Source organism: Pelmatolapia mariae, linkage group LG14, assembly GCF_036321145.2.
Source record: "Pelmatolapia mariae isolate MD_Pm_ZW linkage group LG14, Pm_UMD_F_2, whole genome shotgun sequence".
NCBI lineage: Eukaryota > Metazoa > Chordata > Actinopteri > Cichliformes > Cichlidae > Pelmatolapia > Pelmatolapia mariae.
Window position 1 is genome coordinate 30,577,792 of NC_086239.1, and position 18,940 is coordinate 30,596,731.

An 18,940-nucleotide genomic window follows, 5' to 3' on the forward strand; every position below is an offset into this window, starting at 1 on the left:
TCCATAAAAAAAGCTGTGTATATAGGCTTTAAAAATCTGTCACAAAGGTGACTTTGTGTCTGATGTCATTGCATATCTATGTGAAGACATTTCCTTTTCAGAGTGCAAAATTATGGGAGGAGACTGTATAGAAACATGATTTCTATATGTGGTAGGCAATTTACTGCATAATTTAGAGCCAAAAACATGTCTTATTTTTTCAGTGTAGCTGTAAGAGTTGCTGCTAGCAATGCTCAGATATTTGGAATGAGAGGGGGATGATACCATACAAACAAGCATTTTCTTTTACAGGGAGCCAAGTTACTTGTGTCATTTTTTCCAGCTTAGCCCACACTGAGCAACTTTTTTTGTTTGTTTTATGTCTCGCTGATATAGGTTCATTCAACAAACCAAACTGAAATGTCTGTCAAAATATAGCAGTCCACTCTCTTAGCTATCTGAACCTTGTTAGGCTGTTGTTGGAGCCATTCATTCATTTTGATCATTTTTGAAATGTAATGAAAACTTCTTGCTGCTTTCAGGTATTGAATACTATCCTTGGGTTCCAAACACATGATCAGACACAACTGAAGGTCTGGAAAGAGTTACTGAGGCAGTTCAAATAAATAATTACTAAAGTTGATTTTTTATTTTTGTTGATTAAAATATGACTATTTACAGCATAGTAGGAAAACACATTCTGTTGCTCACAAAGACAGTTTCACTAAATCACATCTTCACTTCATCTTCAAAACCTTAGTACCGGTACACCTAATTTTTTGACTACTTTAAAAGCCTCTAAGGCCCAGGTTCGCCCACCCTCCTGGTCAATCACTCCGCTTCGGGAACGCCCTCACCGATAGTGGTCAAATTTCTAGGCCCTAATTAATTTATAAGCGCTTTCCGCGACTTGACAGAGACCTCCACTTAACAAAACGTCTCAATATCCCATTGGTGTTTCAAGCTTTACTTAAAGGTCACCTGTCAGCCACGTTGAATGGTCACGCCCAGGGCCCCGCCCTGTCAGTCAAACGGTGCAAGAAAAGTGGTGCTTGACCACTGAATATTAACGACTGTCCTCAGTTGTCGCGGGTATCACCCGAATTAACCCTCTCGCCAGAGGAAATTGCAGCGCGTCCGCCGCAAGATGGAGCCATAACACTCATAACATTTTGCACCCCTAGAGAACGCCGTCTCCGTCCTAAGTAATTTAAATCATTTTAAAAGCATCACTGTGGACTCTAACCGCCAGTTTATTATCTGATGCCCGAGTCCAACTCTGCTAATCAATACAGGGATAAATCCATCCCTTACCCAAATATCCTAACCTAAACTCTTTTTCTTGGCTGACGTAACACACAGTCACATACCACACCAACTTCAAACATACGTCACAACCAGTGTTGGGTGTAATGCGTTACTAAGTAACGCGTTACTGTATTTAAATTACTTTTCCACTGAAAAAGTAGAGTAACTAATTACTGTTGATTTTTAGGTATTTTAATTACAGTTATTTTACAATGTACTTGTGTTACATTGTAAAATAACTAAACTCACTAAAAATCATTATTTAATTTCAATAATTTATCTTCTAAAGGTAAAAATAAACTCTGCCGCTTTAACATCGCTGTAGTGCAGCTGTACGTCATTTCGCGCCAGTTTGCTGCATAGTCGTATTCTACAGTGGAAGATGTCGGACTCGGCTGAAGCGAGGGCCTGTTTTATGAAATGGAAATATTCCCGTCACTTCACTTTTCTAAAACAAGCAGACAAGAACATTACGGTAATATGTAAGCTATGTCCTGGGGAGAAAAAATTATCGGCCGCTGTCAATAGCATGAGTAATCTGCTGAAGCACCTGACACGGCAGCACAGACAATCATCCATGGATAACACCACGGCAACTCCTGCTAAGCAGACGAAACTTGATTTTACTTCAGCAACACAGAAAGTGTCTGAAGGTGAGCTTAAGAAAATGATTGCAGGCTACGTTGTGGAAGAGATGCTACCGCTGCGTACTGTAGAGTCTCCGTCTTTTAGGTGCATATTAAACAAAATACCTGTGTGTGGCAAAAAAGCAGCACTGCCTGATCGAAAAACGTTTTCTACTTACTTAGATAAGTGTTATGCTGACATGGAAATGGAGCTTAAAGAGACATTCGAGAGTTTGGAATATATTTCCACGACTGCTGACATTTGGACCAGCCAAAACAAAAGTTTTCTCGGAATGACGGCACACTGGATTGATCCTTCTACTTTTGTACGAGGACATGCAGCACTAGCATGTAAAAGAGTTCGAGGGAGACACACATATGATGTCATCGGCAATGAAATCGAGCAAGTACATTCGGCTTATGGACTGAACTCTAAAGCGACAGCCACCGTGACAGACAACGGGTCCAATTTTATCAAAGCTTTTAGAATGTTCCAAAAATCAGACTCTGATGAGGAATCGGAAGAAGATGAAGAGGTGACATTTACTGATGTTGAGCAGACCCTCTCCACAGAATCTGAAGGACAGTTTTCTCTCCCTCCACACTTAAGGTGTGCATCACACACACTGAACTTAATTTTTCATGATGTTGAGAAATGGCTTCAAGCAAATGAGGCAAAATTCATCTACAGAAGTGCAACTTCAAAGTGTTCTGCAATGTGGACAAAAGCAAACTGTTCTTCTGTTGCTTCAGACTTGGTAGATAATTTTTTCAAGAAAAAACTCATAGTACCTGTTTCAACACGATGGAATTCATTTCACGACGCTCTGTCCAGGATCACTGACATTCCCCTTGCTGAATTAAATACTGTCTGCACTCAGTTTGGAATCAAATGCTTCACTGATCGGGAGTATCTGTTCCTAAAGGAGTATTGTATCGTGTTGAAGCCACTCACTGTTGCACTAGACATATTGCAAGGAGAAGAGAATTGCTATTTTGGAATCCTTCTTCCAACTCTGGAGATTCTAATGTCCAGGACGCTGGCACTGCAGGACGAGCTTAAGCTGACAGCATCCCTCCCTGATATCATTGTTAAGGTAATCTATATATAGCCGTACCCTAAAATAAATTTTTGTTTTATTTATCATGCTCTTATGTGAAGTGTCTGATGTATTTTTTTCTCATAGGCGATCAAGGTGCACTTTTCCTCAATGATGGACAATAAAGAAGCTCTCCTGGCTGCAGTCACTTTGCCTAAATTTAAGTTACGCTGGATCAGAAAAGAAGAGAAAAAAGACATGGTTAGGGCAATGCTTACTACAGAGTGCCGTGGGTTGTCTCTTGAAGACCAACAACCTGCTCAAGATCACAAGAACCCTGCTAACTCGACTGATGACTTTTTTTCATTTGAGGAGGACGACTGTACCTACTCTGCTGAAACAGAGGTGATGGAATATTTGAAATCTGCTGGGTCTGAGCTGGGTGTTCTTAGCCAGTTTCCCAGGATTAAGGCCATTTCACTGAGGTACAACACAGCCACACCATCAAGCGCACCAGTCGAAAGGTTTTTTAGCCTCGGCAATCTTGTGCTTACACCCAGAAGGAACAGACTGTCAAGTGAACGCTTTGAGAGACTTACATTAATGAGATACAACAACTTTTTCAAAAACAACACAGCTAAGTAGTACAAAAAATGTTTCGGAAAACATGAGTGCATACAGCATGCAGGAAATATGGTGCTCATTGGTTTGAGGAAGTTTCAGAGGAATTCTGTTTGTTAACCAAAGTTCAGAGTTAACTTCACTTTGTTGAATCACATGACATGATTACATACATTATGTATGAATATGTTACTCATTGCTTTAAAAATTTAAAAATTTTAATGTTTACTGCGTGAAATATGTCATGTTTAACATTTCTCAAGTTAAGCTTTTTTGTTATTCAGATATGTTGCAGAAAAATATATTTGTTATTCTGGAATTGTGTTTCTTAGCTAAAGAAAGTTACATTCCTTACTCAAAAATGTAATTATTAAAGAATGTTTTTTTATAGAATGTAATAAAGATGATTCAGGAAGCAAAAAGGCTAAACTATTTCATGTTGACTCGTATTTTTTTTTAAATTATTTATTATTTAAAGAGTTTAATTTCTATTGTTTGTCCACTCAAGGTTTATGGGGATTTTAATAAGTATTTAGTTAAATTACTTATTGAGTAATTAAGTTAATTTTCAGACACAGTAATTAGATAAGTATTTTAAATACAATATTGATTAAGTAATTAGTAATAGTAATTAATTACTTTTTTAAAGTAACTTACCCAACACTGGTCACAACAACTTTGAACTTCACCCTAGAATTAATCACAATAAATTTTGTCAAATATCCCCAAACTTTACTTTTATTTATCCCAAATTACCCAAAATTATCATGGACATGTCACCTGAAATCTACTTAACAGATTTTATAATTTAGTTTAATTTCCCCACTACTGAGCCAATTTCACGGTCACGATCATCAACTCAACGGACAAATAATTTAGAATTCATCCAATATGCACAATTTTGAACAGGCTTGCGCTTACCTTTAAATCTTTTAGACTGGTCTGTTGTCCGCCTCATATCAGATCGTACCTTCGGCCACATTTGTTCTCTCTGCACAGCCCAAAGCCAGTTGCAGAAACTCTAACATTCGAAGCCCAACATGTGTCTCATATGGTGTTATTTTGGTACTTCACATGTCACAGTTTCAATACAAACAACTCCTTATATGGTACAAGTTCCTCTTTTCTTTGTGTCTTACTTCCTGTGCAGCTTGCAATAACTTCCCCTTTCTGAGGTCTGTCGCCAGGGCAACCTGTCACCCTTCATCTGAACTTAGTTTCACTCTCTGTCTGCTCCTCATATTCTGCAAAAACATGCCTGGGAACCTGTCAGCCTGCGACCTATACTCAAAGCTGGCCGTCTCTTATACATAAAACAATATAATCAGCAAATAAGCACTAAAAATATATATTTATTTCTTAACAATGGGTGCGAGCAACTTTTTTTTTTTTTTTGCCGATGCCATGATGCCGCCCCCACCACGATGCCGCCCTGGGCAATGGCCCATGTCGCCCATATCAAAAACCGCCACTTGCTGCTTCTGTAAACATTTTTTTAAGTAATTTACAAATTTGTTTAAAAAAAAAAAAAACAATTTCACAATTTCTCCAATTAAGAAAACAAGTAGATAACAGGCTTTTGAAAATGTATGATTTTATGTGTATAACAGAGGCTGTGTGTAAGGCTTTAAAAATCTGTCACAAAGGTGTCTTTGTGTCTGATTTTATTGCATATCTATGTGTGGAAGTTTCCTTTTCAGAGTGCAAAATTATGGGATGAGCTGTAAGAGTTGCTGCTAGCAGTGCTCAGTTATTTGGAATGAGAGGAGGATGTTACCAATACAAAAAAGCATCTTCTTTTACTGGGAGCCAAGTTACTTGTGTCATTTCTTCCAGGTGTCCCCCACATAGAGTGAATGGTTGGTGTTTCAACCATTTTGTAAAATAATGTTCTGAAAATTTACACCAACATCAGTTAGGAGTATTTCGGTGTTTATCTAAAAAAAATAAAATAAAAAGCAGACTCAGTTCACAAGACTTCAGTCATATGTGTGAAACTTTTTGAAAATCTTAAAAAACTTTCGTTTAATTTTTTTCGTTCTAAGACAGTACACAAAAGGATTTACAAGACATGGACCGAGGACTGCACCAATTAATAAACCTTGGCGTTCCTCAAGAGTCAATACCACGCCAAACCTGGTGAAGATAATGCGAACAAATGCAGGACAGTAATGAACAATTACACAAATTAAGTGACTCACAAGAGTGCTCCCCATTTTCTTTTTTTCATTATTTGAAGATAATTTTACAAAGAGTAAGATTCCACAGTATGAAAGACAAATGAAAACGAAAGTGAAAAATAAAATAAAAAATGCTATAGTGGCAGCTTCATTGAAATATTTCTCTGGATTAACACAGGTTGTTCTTAACACAGCTGCAAAGTCACAGAAAGTGTACCTAAGCCTTGAACTGCAGTGTGGGAGGGGGACAGCTGTTGCAGGCAAGTAACACATAAAAAAACCGTTAACAAACCACACGATAAATGTAAGAAGAAAAACACGTGTGTTTGTTAAATAACTGTGATACTGGAACGGATAAATTATTGCAATGAATCTATCCAATGCCATAACTGCTAAAACAAACGACTCCATCGCTGTTCCCAAATGGAAAACAAACATTTGAATTAAACACTCCACATAGGATATAGTATTAACACCTGCGAGTAGAACCCCAATCATTGTTGGACTGGAACTGGAGGTGTACACTATATCAACAACAGCAAGGTTGCAAATCAGAAGATACATTGGTTTATGTAAACTCTTGTCAGAAATAATAAACATGATGTTTGCCATATTGGCAAGAACAGCAAGAAGATACGTTATTAGTATAGCCACACCAACAGCAATAGGTCTACTGAGTGTGTCAAAACCACCTATAATAAAGTGTGTTACATTGATTGAAGCATTCTGTAAAGACATATTGTGTTTGGAAGCTGAAGAAGAAGGGGGAAAAAAAGCAAAGCAAATATGGATAAAGTACGTGGTAAATCTTCTTTATCAGACTTTACAAACACCTCTGAGCTCAGTCAAACAACTTTGCTTTTACTGGGCAATATTTGAACTTCTCATTTTAAGGCTTGGAAGAACAGTAAGTTTTGATTGGACAGCTCCCTCTTCCAATCAAATTAGACATAAGAATGTAAAATGTCTATATTGCATCAGATATTGCAAAAAAGATGATGTCATCAGCCTTAAATGACTGGATAAAGGTTGATTGGAAGTTAATGCTCACACACTTACAATAACCTGTATTTTGATTGTTTTCAGTGGATTTTGTCACACCATTTGGATCAATTAAAAAAACAAAAGCTCAAAATGAAATAAAGCTTGGTCTATGTTAAATGTGTCCTGCTACATCTCTCTAACACTACACCCTCTTAATGGCTAGTACAGATGGAGAAGATGGCGAGCTAACTTCATAAAGGAAAGTAACTTTGTGTCATGTTAATATGGCTGTCAAAAAAATGTACTGAGGGCTACTGTGCCTGTGTGCCAATTCAGCGGTTACAATAATACATTTTATTTAAAAGCGCCTTACAAAACACTCAAGGACACTTTACAGAACAAATATGGAACCTGACCTCCATTATCAAATCATGTCTCCGTTTTTAAGGATTTTGCTTGGACCAGAGGAAAGAGTGGTGTGTCGACTGGAAAGCTGCTCATACAGAGTGTGTAAAAGCCTGTATCAATAAAACACATAGCAAGGTGCAATGCCGTGTGTGTGTCTGGGTCCTCATTCTTGTCACACTGAAGAAGTACCAAAGGCTGAGAGAAGCGCTTGAGAAGATGTGGAGGGTGAAGGCAACAGTGGTCCCAGTGGTAATGGGAGCACTCGGGGCAGTGACCCCCAAGCTAGGTGATTGGCTCCAGCAAAATCCAGGAACAACATCTGAGATTTCTATCCAGAAGAGCACAGTTGTAGGAACAGCAAAGATACTGCGCAGGACCCTCAAGCATTTGATGTGTGATTGTGTCATAAAGATGCTTGCGTATCCAATCGTATGCAACTTTATGAAACAATCATTAGATTGCACAAGTTGTTAAAGAGCAGCTACCTAAAACTGCAAAGAAGTCAATAATCTCTTTAATAGTGTTACATCTTCTATTTGTATGGCTCTGGATACTCTGAAAAACAAAGTCTAAAACCATAAGTACTTGACTGACTCATATAACTCTGAAATGCATACGAAATGTCATCTCAGTACTTAAGAACATTATTTAGCCAAACAGTTTGTTGCTCTATAACAAAGCTTGCTATAAAGATATAAGATATATTTTTATTCATCATATTAAAGAAAATAAGAACTACCCTAGTTTCATGGCTGACGGAATGGACTCACGTGCAAACTTGGAAATCAAGCAAACAGTCTTTACAGTCACCAAGTGAACTGTATTCAAAGTGGGGGGAAGGTCAGAGGCTGCAGGGATCCACGGCAGGTGGGGAGAAATTCACACTCCTCATTCACTCCACTATCCTCGCTCCTCACACTCCACTCCTTCGTACACTTGCTCCGCTCTTGTACTCCGACACACTCCTCACAAACACGCTACACTGCTCAGTCCAACACTCACGCTCAGGCATCCAGAAAGGACTGCAGAGCACAGACTTACAGTTTTTCACGATTGCTAAGACACATTCCTGGAAAGCTGCTCTCCTTTTCCCCAAACTGTGAACACAAAATCCAGCTTTCAAGCTACATTCACAAAACTTCTGACTCTTCTTGCAAAACCAAACTTTCACCCCTAAACAGTTCAATCTGTGCTCAAAACTGAACTATGCCGTCAAATCATGCTTCAAGTCAATCTAAATTATATACTCTACTGAGTAGTCACTAAACACTACATAGAAAAAAGGAAAACACAATGCTCAGGACATAAAGCGGTAGAAATAAATGTTTATTTAGGCTAAATGTATGTTGCAAAACAAAATACCTGGGCATTTCTAACACTTGTACATAGAAAAGAGAATTTGCCAAAAAACAGAAATCCTGTGCATTTACATGTAGCACTTGTACGTAGAAATAAAGCACACAAATATAAAAATGAAGTACAAAGGAAAAAAGTGCATTACTCCGCCACAGCATCATTTCTCCGTACTGGGTCAGGCCACAGGACTTCATCTACATCACAGGCCACATTTTCTCTGGCCTGGCAACAGGGGAAAAAACCCCTGGCATGCCGTATCCAGGCTTGACATGCCTCCACACCCATGTCACCACAGGCCAGTTCCGTGGCTTGCAGGAGATTTACCCTGGTGTAAGGTTGGCGTTCATATACCTTCCACCGCCATGAGGAGAAGAATTCTTCAATGGGGTTCAGGAAAGGGAAGTACAGTGGAAGGCAAAGACTGATAAAACCTTGGTTCTTACTGAACCACTCCCTAACCTGGACTCCTCTGTGAAAACTCACATTGTCCCAAACAACAACATAGATGGGCTGCTCATCCTGCTGCCCTAACAGAGCATCTCGCATGTGATTGAGGAAGATGAGGAGCTGGTGAGTGTTGTAGGGCCATAGGCTGGCATGATGGTGGACAACACCATGATTGCTGATGGCTGCACACAATGTGACATTGCCACCACGCTGCCCAGGGACACCAACAATGGCACGTTGGCCAATCACACTATGGCCTCTCCTTCTCCTTTTGGTGAGATTAAACCCAGCTTCATCCATGTAGATGTATTCATGGAGTTTTTCCATTGTGTCCAGTTCAAAAACTCTCTGTAGAAATATATATGTATACATTTTTGTAAGTGATGTAGACCAACTACAGTAAATCACGACTTACAGTAACCAACATTTATGTGTCTGGATATATACCAACCTGTACATACTGGAATCTTTGCTCTTTGACTCTATCAGAGTTGCATTCAAAGGGCACTCTTTACAGCTGTTTCATGCGCAGTCTGTTGCGCTTGAGGACATGGTCAACAGTAGAGAGGCTGACACTGTCGATACCCTCAAAATGCACATTGTCCTCAATGATCCTCAGCTGAATTTCATGCAGTTTAATGTTGTTGTTCTCACAGACCATGTCGACAATTAGGGTCTCTTGGTGTGGGGAGAACATAGATGTCCTACCACCCCCATGTGGCAGTCTTTCAATTCTACAAAAAGAGAACTTGCACTTACAAAAATATATACATGGAATAGGCCTACAAACAGTCAGACTAACCCTCCATTACAATACTACAGTACACTGGCACAGTGATGTACCTAAACATGTTTACTGTGGTACAGTATGTAGTACAGTCATTGTACATATGTAATTGCTGTCAACATTTACATACTATGATGTCAAAAAAGGTAACTACCTGTTCTCTTCTCTTAGAGAGACACGGTGAATCTACTGATGTTTGGTTGTACCCTTTGTCCGGCCTTCTTCATTGTCACACCATGGACAAGAACATGGTCAATCACAGTAGCTCTGATTTCATCTGATATTACTGTTCTTTGTCCTCAGTGACCACCTCAACCACCTTGACCTGCTCAATTTCCTCTCACACAAACTCCTCTTCTTGGATTTCTATCCATTGTAGTGCCTCACAAACCAGTGCTCTGGCTGATATGTACCCTCACATCATTAGCCACAAGTGTGATAAATTTTGAGTTGTTGTGTTCAACTGGTGACACCTGAGCTTTAATTGTGTTTGACTTTTGCCACCTGTGCTCACCATTATGCAACACAGGTGCATCACAATGACAATATGTTGACAAGATGTGTCTACACAGGTGAAAAGTGCTTATGGTTTTGCCAAAAGAGTGACTGATTCAATAAGTGTGATCAGACAACTGAAAACTTTGGTTCAGACAGAGTTTGCATGGAGGCAGGACCCAAACACAGACTCAATACGCCAATTCAATTTCAATTAAATTTTCTTTATATAGCACCAAATCACAACAATAGTTGCCTCAAGGTGCTTTATATTGCACAGTAGATTGTACAATAATAGATACAGAGAAAAACCCAACAATCATATGACCCCCTATGAGCAAGCACTTTGGCGACAGCGGGAAGGAAAAACTCCCTTTTAACATGAACAGTACGAACAGGTATGAACAGGTACGATTCAATGCAGAGAGGTCTATTAACACATAGTGAGTGAGAAAGGTGACTGGAAAGGAAAAAATCAATGCATCATGGGAATCCCCCGGCAGCCTGTCTATTGCAGCACAACTAAGGGAGGATTCAGGGTCACCTGGTCCAGCCCTAATTATATGCTTTAGAAAAAAGGAAAGTTTTAAGCCTAATCTTAAAAGTAGAGATAGTGTCTGTCTCCCGACTCCAAACTGGAAGCTGGTTCCACAGATGAGGGGCCTGAAAACTGAAGGCTCTGCCTCCCATTCTGCTTTTAAATACTCTAGGAACAACAAGTAAGCCTGCAGTGTGAGAGCAAAGTGCTCTAATAGGGTGATATGGTACTACAAAGTCGTTAAGATAAGATGGGGCCTGATTATTTACTACTTCCCACTATTGTGTAATCAATTATGGTAAATGTAAATGTTATCAGAAAATGATCAGACAGGAGAGGGTTTTCAGGAAATACTGTTAAATGTTCAATTTCTATGCCATATGTTAACACAAGATCTAGAGTGTGATTAAAGTGGTGGGTGGGTTCTTTTACATTTTGAGAGAAGCCAATTGAGTCTAATAACAGATTAAATGCCATGTTCAGGCTGTCATTTTTTGCATCTACATGAATGTTAAAATCACCCACAATAATTATTTTATCTGAGATGAGCACTAAATCAGATAAAAAGTCTGAGAAATCAGAGAGAAACTCTGTGTAAGGCCCAGGTGGACGATAGATGATAACAAGTAAGACTGGTTTCTGAGTTTTACAGCTGGGGTGGGCAAGGCTAAGCATCAGGCTTTCAAATGAATTAAAAGTCTGTCTTGGTCTTTCGTTAATTAATAGGCTTGTTAGAGTGGATTGTTAAATGTTTGTCATTTTTATGCTTGCCAACTTTGATGAAAGGGATTCCACTGTCCTTCCCCCCAGATTCTCGGGGTTCTGGGTAGGGGGCTGTAGGTTTGCTTACAGACACATCCTATCTGGAAGGTCTGTTTGATGTAAGCTTCCTGCCCAGCAGGAGGTCTCACACACACACACACACACACACACACACACACACACACACACACACACACACACACACAGTGCCTCGTCTTTGTAACCAAGGGGGGTTAAGAGGGGAGGTACGTGTTGTAAACTATTGTGTGAACTGTAACAGTTTGTCAATAAATAGCTGCGAGGGAAGCTGCTCTTTGAAGGACTTTGGGCTGGAGACAGGTTAGGAGCGTGAGCTCCAAGAGCTGGTTCTTGACCAAAGGCCTCCCTTGCGCAAGTAATCGATCGAACGCTGTTGCCTTGTTTTTCTTTCATGATGAATAAGTCTCTAGAACTAGCGGGGTTTGTGGGAACAGACCCAACAAGGCTGGTGTGAAAAATTGCTGCCACACCGCCCCCTCTGCCTGCACTTCGAGATTTCTGGTAGTTAGAATGACTCGGGGGTGTTGATTCATTTAAACTAACATAATCATTCGGCTGCAACCAGGTTTCTGTAAGGCAGAGTAAATCGATTTGTTGATCAATTATTAAGTCACGTACTAACAGAGACCTGGAGGAGAGAGACCTAATATTTAATAATCCACATTTCACTGTTTACTCTTTGGTTCAGATGTGGATACTGTATTGTTCTTTCTTTGTGATTTTTTATGTTTAAGTTGTTTATTGCTGGTTTTTAGTTTGTTTTTTGTCTGTTTGGGAGCTGACACAGTCTCTATGGAGATGGGGTTTTGGGGGGATAACAGGAGGAGAGAAGCTGCAGAGAGGCGTGTAAGACTGCAACTCTGCTTCCTGGTCCCAACTCTGGATAGTCATATTTTGGGGGGTTTAATAAAGTTGTCCATATTTCTAGAAATGAGAGCTGCTCCATCCAAAGTGGGATGGATGCCGTCTCTCCTAACAAGACCAGGTTTCCTCCAGAAGGCTTGCCAATTATCTATGAAGCCCACATCATTTTTTGGACACCACTCAGACAGCCAGCAATTTAAGGAGAACATGCGGCTAAACATGTCACTCCTGGTCTGATTGGGGAGGGGACCAGAGAAAACTACAGAGTCTGACATCGTTTTGGCAAAGTTACACACCGATTCAATATTGATTTTAGTGACCTCCGATTGGTGTAACCGGGTGTCATTACTGCCGATGTGAGTTATGAGTTAACTGAATTTACGTTTACCCTTAGCCAGCAGTTTTAAATTTCCCTCAATGTCACCTGCTCTGGCCCCTGGAAGACAATTGACTATGGTTGCCGGTGTCTCTAGCTTCACGTCTGAGAACAGAATCACCAATTACCAGAGTTTGACCCCCGGCGGGTGTGTCGCCGAGTAGGGAAAAACGGTTAGACACATGAACAGGTTGGTGGTATACCTGTTCATGTAGGTACAATGCCCTGTTTAAGACTATGCTTCCTCCTCACCGTCACCCAGCCGCCCACTTTCCCCAGGTGCTTGGGGTCTGCAGGGGAACAGCTAGCAGGGCCTACGCTATCTTTGGCTGCCCCAGCTACAGGGGCCTGGCTAGCTACAGGTGAATGAAGGGTGCGAAGCCGAGTCTCCAATTCAGTAATCCTGGCCTCCAGAGCTGCAAATATGCTACATTTGTTACAAGTATCACTACTGCTAAAGGAGGCCGAGGAGTAACTAAACATCTGACACAATAAGCAGGAAAGTGCAGGAGGGACAGGTGAAGAGGCCATGCTGCTAGTGAGTGGGCTACAAGCTATGCTAAGCTAGCGAAACAGTAAAGACACAGTGAGTGAATACTTTGGCTATAAATTAGGTAATGAGTACACAGAAAGTGTGCTTCGGATGAAGCACGTGAAGATTATGCTTTGAAAAAAGAATGTATCTAAAAGTTTTTAATTAAATTGCTAAGCAGATAAGCCACTCAAAAACACCACCGTGTTTGAGCAGGAACAGGAAGTGATACTCTACCGCAAAGAGAGTGAACACCAAGTGACAGCGCCACCCTGTCACTTGTCCTCACCAGTGGTTTGGCGGCGTTGATGTTCTGCAAGTGTGAGTCGTGAGCGCCCCAGCTGCATGGACTGTTCTCCCTTTTCACCATCACCATATACGTGTGTGTCTGGGTTTGGACATTCGGTCACCGGGCAGTGAGCCCACAGGTGCCAGCGGCTCCCAGAAACCACGACCCCGCATGCTCCGGCGAGCCCAGAGGCAATCATCCACCCGGATGCATAGGGTCATGAGAGCATATAGAGAAAATGGCAGTTCACGCATAATTAGCTCATCCTCACACATTATTTAGGAGAGTGCTTTTGATAGCTTCCTGACCCTGACCTGTTTCTTCGGCCAGTATCCAAAAATCAACTGAAAAGTCGGACATGCTCCGCTCACCTTGCTTGAGGTTTAGTAATTGGTGAGAGCCTGCCGTTGCTATGGACCCCTTGTCAAAAACATTCTTAAATTTAGCCAAAAAATCTGAGTAAGAGATTTCAAGTTTCAAATTAGAACCAATAATTAACTTTCCATGCAAGTTTTCTTGACTGTGGGAGAAAGCTTCAGTACCATAGAGAATTCCCCCAGGCACAGGGAGAACATGAAACCATTAACCAGAAAGACCCCAGCGGGCTGGCTGAATTGAATTTAATTGGCTCACAACATTTATTACTTACTTGACTACTTGACTTTGCTTGTTTTTATCCTGATAACAGCAATTTATTTTTCAGACATCCTGTCCTTGTTTCAGGACAAACTGCCCAAAATGTTTTGACAGAGACATTTCAGGGATTTTGAGTCATTCTGCGCTCCAGATGGATTAATTACATTAAAAACTTTAATTGCGTTAACCGTGTTGACAGCGTTAACGTTGACAGCCCTAGTTTGTTTGTTTGTTTTGTTTTTTTTATTTTATTTTGCGAGCTGGTTATTAGGTGCCGCTCCAGCCAGCCAGAGCCAGCCCCTCTCCTCCCTGTGTAGCAAGCGGCAGGCGCACCTCGTAAATGGAGGGCGTCCTTACTCCTCTCAAATGGGCAATAGAAAACTGTTCGGTGCCCATGCAATCCCCAAAATGCGCTGGCATGTTGTCAGGGCAGCATGGCTGCGAGCAATTTATTTTTTTTGCTGATGCCATGATGCCACCCCCACCACGATGTCGCCCTGGGCAAAGCCCATGTCGCTTATATCAAAAACAGCCACTCGCTGCTTCTGTAAACATTAAGTAATTTACAAATTTGTTTAAAAAACAAAACAATTTCACAATGTCCCCAATTAAGAAAACAAATAGATAAAATCATACATTTTCAAAAGCCCATTATGTGTATAACAGAGGCTGTGTATAAGGCTTTAAAAATCTGTCACAAAGGTGTCTTTGTGTCTGATCTTATTGCATATCTATGTGTAGAAGTTTCCTTTGCAGGGGTGCAAAACTATGGGAATAGACTATATAGAAAAATGAATTACTGTCTGTGGCAGGCAATTTACTGCATATTAGGCTGAATATATCATCAAAAACATGTGTCTTATTTTGTCAGTGTAGCTGTAAGAGAAGCTGCTAGCAGTGCTAAGGTATTTGGAATGAGAGGGGGATGTTACCAATACAAGCAAGCATCTTCTTTTACTGGGAGCCAAGTTACTTGAGTATTTTCTTTTACTGGGTGTTTGTTTTATGTCTTTTTGATATAGGATCATTTAACAAACCAAACTGAAATGTCTGTCAAAATACAGCAGTCCACTAGCTTAGCTATCTAAACTATGTTAGGCTGGTGTTGGAGCTATTCATTCATTTTGATCATTTTTTAAATGTAATAAAAACTGATTGTTGCTTTCAGGTATTAAATACTATCCTTGGCTTCCAAAACACCTGATCAGACATAACTGAAGGTCTGGAAACAAGCAAAAGAATTACTGAGGGAGTTCAAATAAATAATTACTAAAGTTGATTAGTTTTTGTTGATTAAAATATGATTATTTACAGCATAGCAGGAAAAAACATACTGTTGCTTACAGATACAAAAACAGTTTCACTAAAAACTTTTGTTCTAAATTTTGTATGAACTGAATTGAATAGTTAGGGTGCAAATATCTTGTGTAAAACCCACAAATAGAGTAATTCTCACTTCTGTGCCAGAATCAAAGTGAATGGTGTTTCAAACATTTTGTGAAATAATGTTCAGTAAATTTACACCGACATCAGTTAGGAGTATTTCTGTGTTTATCTAAAAATAAAAAATAAAAAGCACACTCAGTTCACAAGATTTTAGTCAGGTGTGTTAAACTTTTTGAAAATCTTAAAGAGCTTTTGTTTAATTTCTTTTGTTCTAAGACAGTACACAAAAGGATTTACAAGACATGGACCGAGGACTGCACCAATTACTAAACCTTGGCGTTCCTCAAGAGTTAATACCACGCCAAACCTGGTGAAAATAATGCGAACAAACGCAGGACAGTAATGAACAATTACACAAATTAAGTGACTCACAAGAGTGCTCCCCATTTTCTTTTTTTCATTATTTGAAGATAATTTTACAAAGAGTAAGATTCCACAATATGAAAGACAAATGAAAACGAAAGTGAAAAAGAAAATAAAAAATGCTGCAATGGCAACTTCATTGAAATATTTCTCTGGATTAACACAGGTTGTTCTTATTACAGCAGCAAAGTCACAGAAGCTGTATTTCAGCCTTGAACTGCAGTGTGGGAGGGGGACAACTGTTGCAGGCATATAAAACACAAAACACCAGGCAATGAACCACAGGATAAATGTAAGAACAAGAACACGTGTGTTTGTTAAATAAGTGTGATACCGGAAAGGATAAATGATTGCAATGAATCTATCCAATGCCATGACTGCTAAAACAAACGACTCCATCGATGTTCCCAAATTGAAAACACACATTTGAATTAAACACTCCACATAGGATATAGTATTAACACCTGCAAGTAGAACCCCAATCATTGTTGGACTGGAACTGGAGGTGTACACTATATCAACAACAGCAAGGTTGCAAATCAGAAGATACATTGGTTTATGTAATCTCTTGTCAGAAATAATAAACATGATATTTGCCATATTGGCAAGAACAGCAAGAAGATACGTTATTAGTATAGCCACACCAACAGCAATAGGTCTACTGAGTGTGTCAAAACCACCTATAATAAAGTGTGTTACATTGATTGAAGCATTCTGTGAAGACATATTGTTTTGAAGTTGAAGAAGAAGAAGAAGAAGAGAAAAAGCAAAGTAAATCTGGATAAAGTACGTGGTAAATCTTCTTTATCAGATTTCACACCTCTGAGCTCAGTCAAACACCTTTGCTTTTACTGGGCAATATTTAAACTTCTCATTTTAAGGCTTGGAAGAACAGCAAGTTTTGATTGGAGACTTCCGTCTTCCAATCAAATTAGACATAAGAATGTGAAATGTCTATATTGCATCAGGTATTGCAAAAAAGATGATGTCATCCCCTCAATGGCAGGATAAAAGTTGAAAAGGTAATGCTTACATGATTACAATAACCCAGTGGGTCCCAAACTTTTTTTGCTAGGTTCCCCCTTTGTTTTACAAGACCCCCTCCCACCCCCAGCACAAACACATACTCCAACCACACACACCCATACTTTGTTTTCAAACTCCACTGCAATTTATTTTACACCTCAAACCTTTTGTAAACAATGAAACAAAGTAAACATAAACTACATGTTGCAATAAAACAAACTACTACCTCTTTTAAATAACAGAAAGACAATCCATCTTTATGGTGTAATCATTCTTTTTAGGTGTAGTTGTTTTTTTTTGTTGTTGTTGTTTTTTTTTACTGTGTAAGAATATTCAACATTGCTATCATAACATTTTTCAAAAAATGCCTCTCTGTGCAAAATGGGTTTAAAAACATAAAAAAAAACCTGTGGGACAATGTTTGTCTGTGATTTCGACAGGGGGAACAAATTGCTTGATCAGCCTGATATTATTTGCATCCCACTGTAAATTTACGGTGTAAAGAGCTAACATCTCAAAAATTTCAAGAGTAGTTCGTCATTATAAGAAATGTGTATGAACTAAAAATCAAGAATGTGAGATACTGTCTGTTCGTGATTTGGACAGCCCAGTGCATGCGCCTGACGCAGGGGAAACAAATTCTGTTGGGGATACATACCTTGGCACTAGGGCTGGTTATCGTCACTGATTTCTACAATCAGTTGGATTTCAGTTCAATTCAATTCAGTTTTATTTATATAGCGCGAAATCACAACAACAATCACCTCAAGGCCCTTTATATTGTACAGTAGATCCTACAATAATACTTACAGAGAAAAACCGAACGATCATATTGTCACGGTTGCGGTGGTAGACGTGTGGAGGGTGTGAGAGAGGACCCAGATGCTGGTACTGGCTTGGACGTGAGCAAGCTTTATTTACACACACTCGTGGCACAAACAGAAACACAGCAAGCAAAACAAAACCTGACCTAAACTGGGAATGACTAACAAAACGAACCTGAATGGACAACTCTGGGAGAAAACGCAGGGAAAAAACACAGACGGACTAGCGACGAACATGAGCGAACACACACTATGGCTGTGTCCCAATTCAGGGTATGCACGCTTGAAGTACGCATTTCAAGTGCGAATACGTCACCGCCACGCGACGACGGCTGTCCCAATTCAAAGTGTACTTCAAATGCATACTCCAAATGCGCCGTCGATTTCCCCAAATATCAAGCGTGGTCCGGTGCACGCTTCGTGGCCCCATATATCCCACAATCCATAGCGCGGCGGTGGGTGTGGATAATTTTGCCGCAAAATACGGCAGACGGGAGCGGCCGAAGAGTGAACTGGCAAAGGTAAGTACTGAATATTATGTCACTTATTTATGTGCGAATGTTTAATAACGAAGAACATTAAAACATTACTGTTGGCCACATGTCAGCAAAGTTATGTGACATTAGTGATGTTTGTACTTTCAGCGTCAGCTTGGTTTTAAAGCCTCTACTTCTAAATATATATATAGTTGAACTTAATCTTACAGAGAATGTGATGATTTTATGGATAATTAAAGTCAGTCATATATCCACAAACACAACAAGCTGAAAGTCAGTGATGCTGCTCGGTTTGCAGTCCTGAATATCACGGCACAAGCAGGATTCACTGCACTGTTAATGTTAGCTATGTTATATTGCTGCCTCTGTTCGGTGGTGTCGAGCCAAACGCACTTTAACGTGTGTTTGAACGAGCTGACGGTTCACTCGTTAAGCTGAAAGAAAGATGCTTTAATCACAGGAGTCACACATGTGTCCACTGGACCATCTGGAACTCTTCTTGTTTAGCACTCGTAAT

The 18,940-nt window shown here is 39.9% G+C and overlaps 2 protein-coding genes across 2 annotated transcripts; both read right to left on the minus strand.

The window, feature by feature from the left end:
- Window positions 1-5,553: 5,553 nt before the first annotated feature.
- On the minus strand, window positions 5,554-6,492 carry LOC134641548 (olfactory receptor 52E4-like). The gene has a single exon (XM_063494024.1). It carries the CDS (start codon window positions 6,490-6,492, stop codon window positions 5,554-5,556), a length of 939 nt encoding a protein of 312 aa, XP_063350094.1.
- A 9,371-nt stretch (window positions 6,493-15,863) lies between these two features.
- Window positions 15,864-16,802, minus strand: LOC134641551 (olfactory receptor 7D11-like). The gene has a single exon (XM_063494026.1). The coding sequence runs from the start codon at window positions 16,800-16,802 to the stop codon at window positions 15,864-15,866; it is 939 nt and encodes a 312-aa protein (XP_063350096.1).
- Between the last annotated feature and the right edge of the window lie 2,138 nt (window positions 16,803-18,940).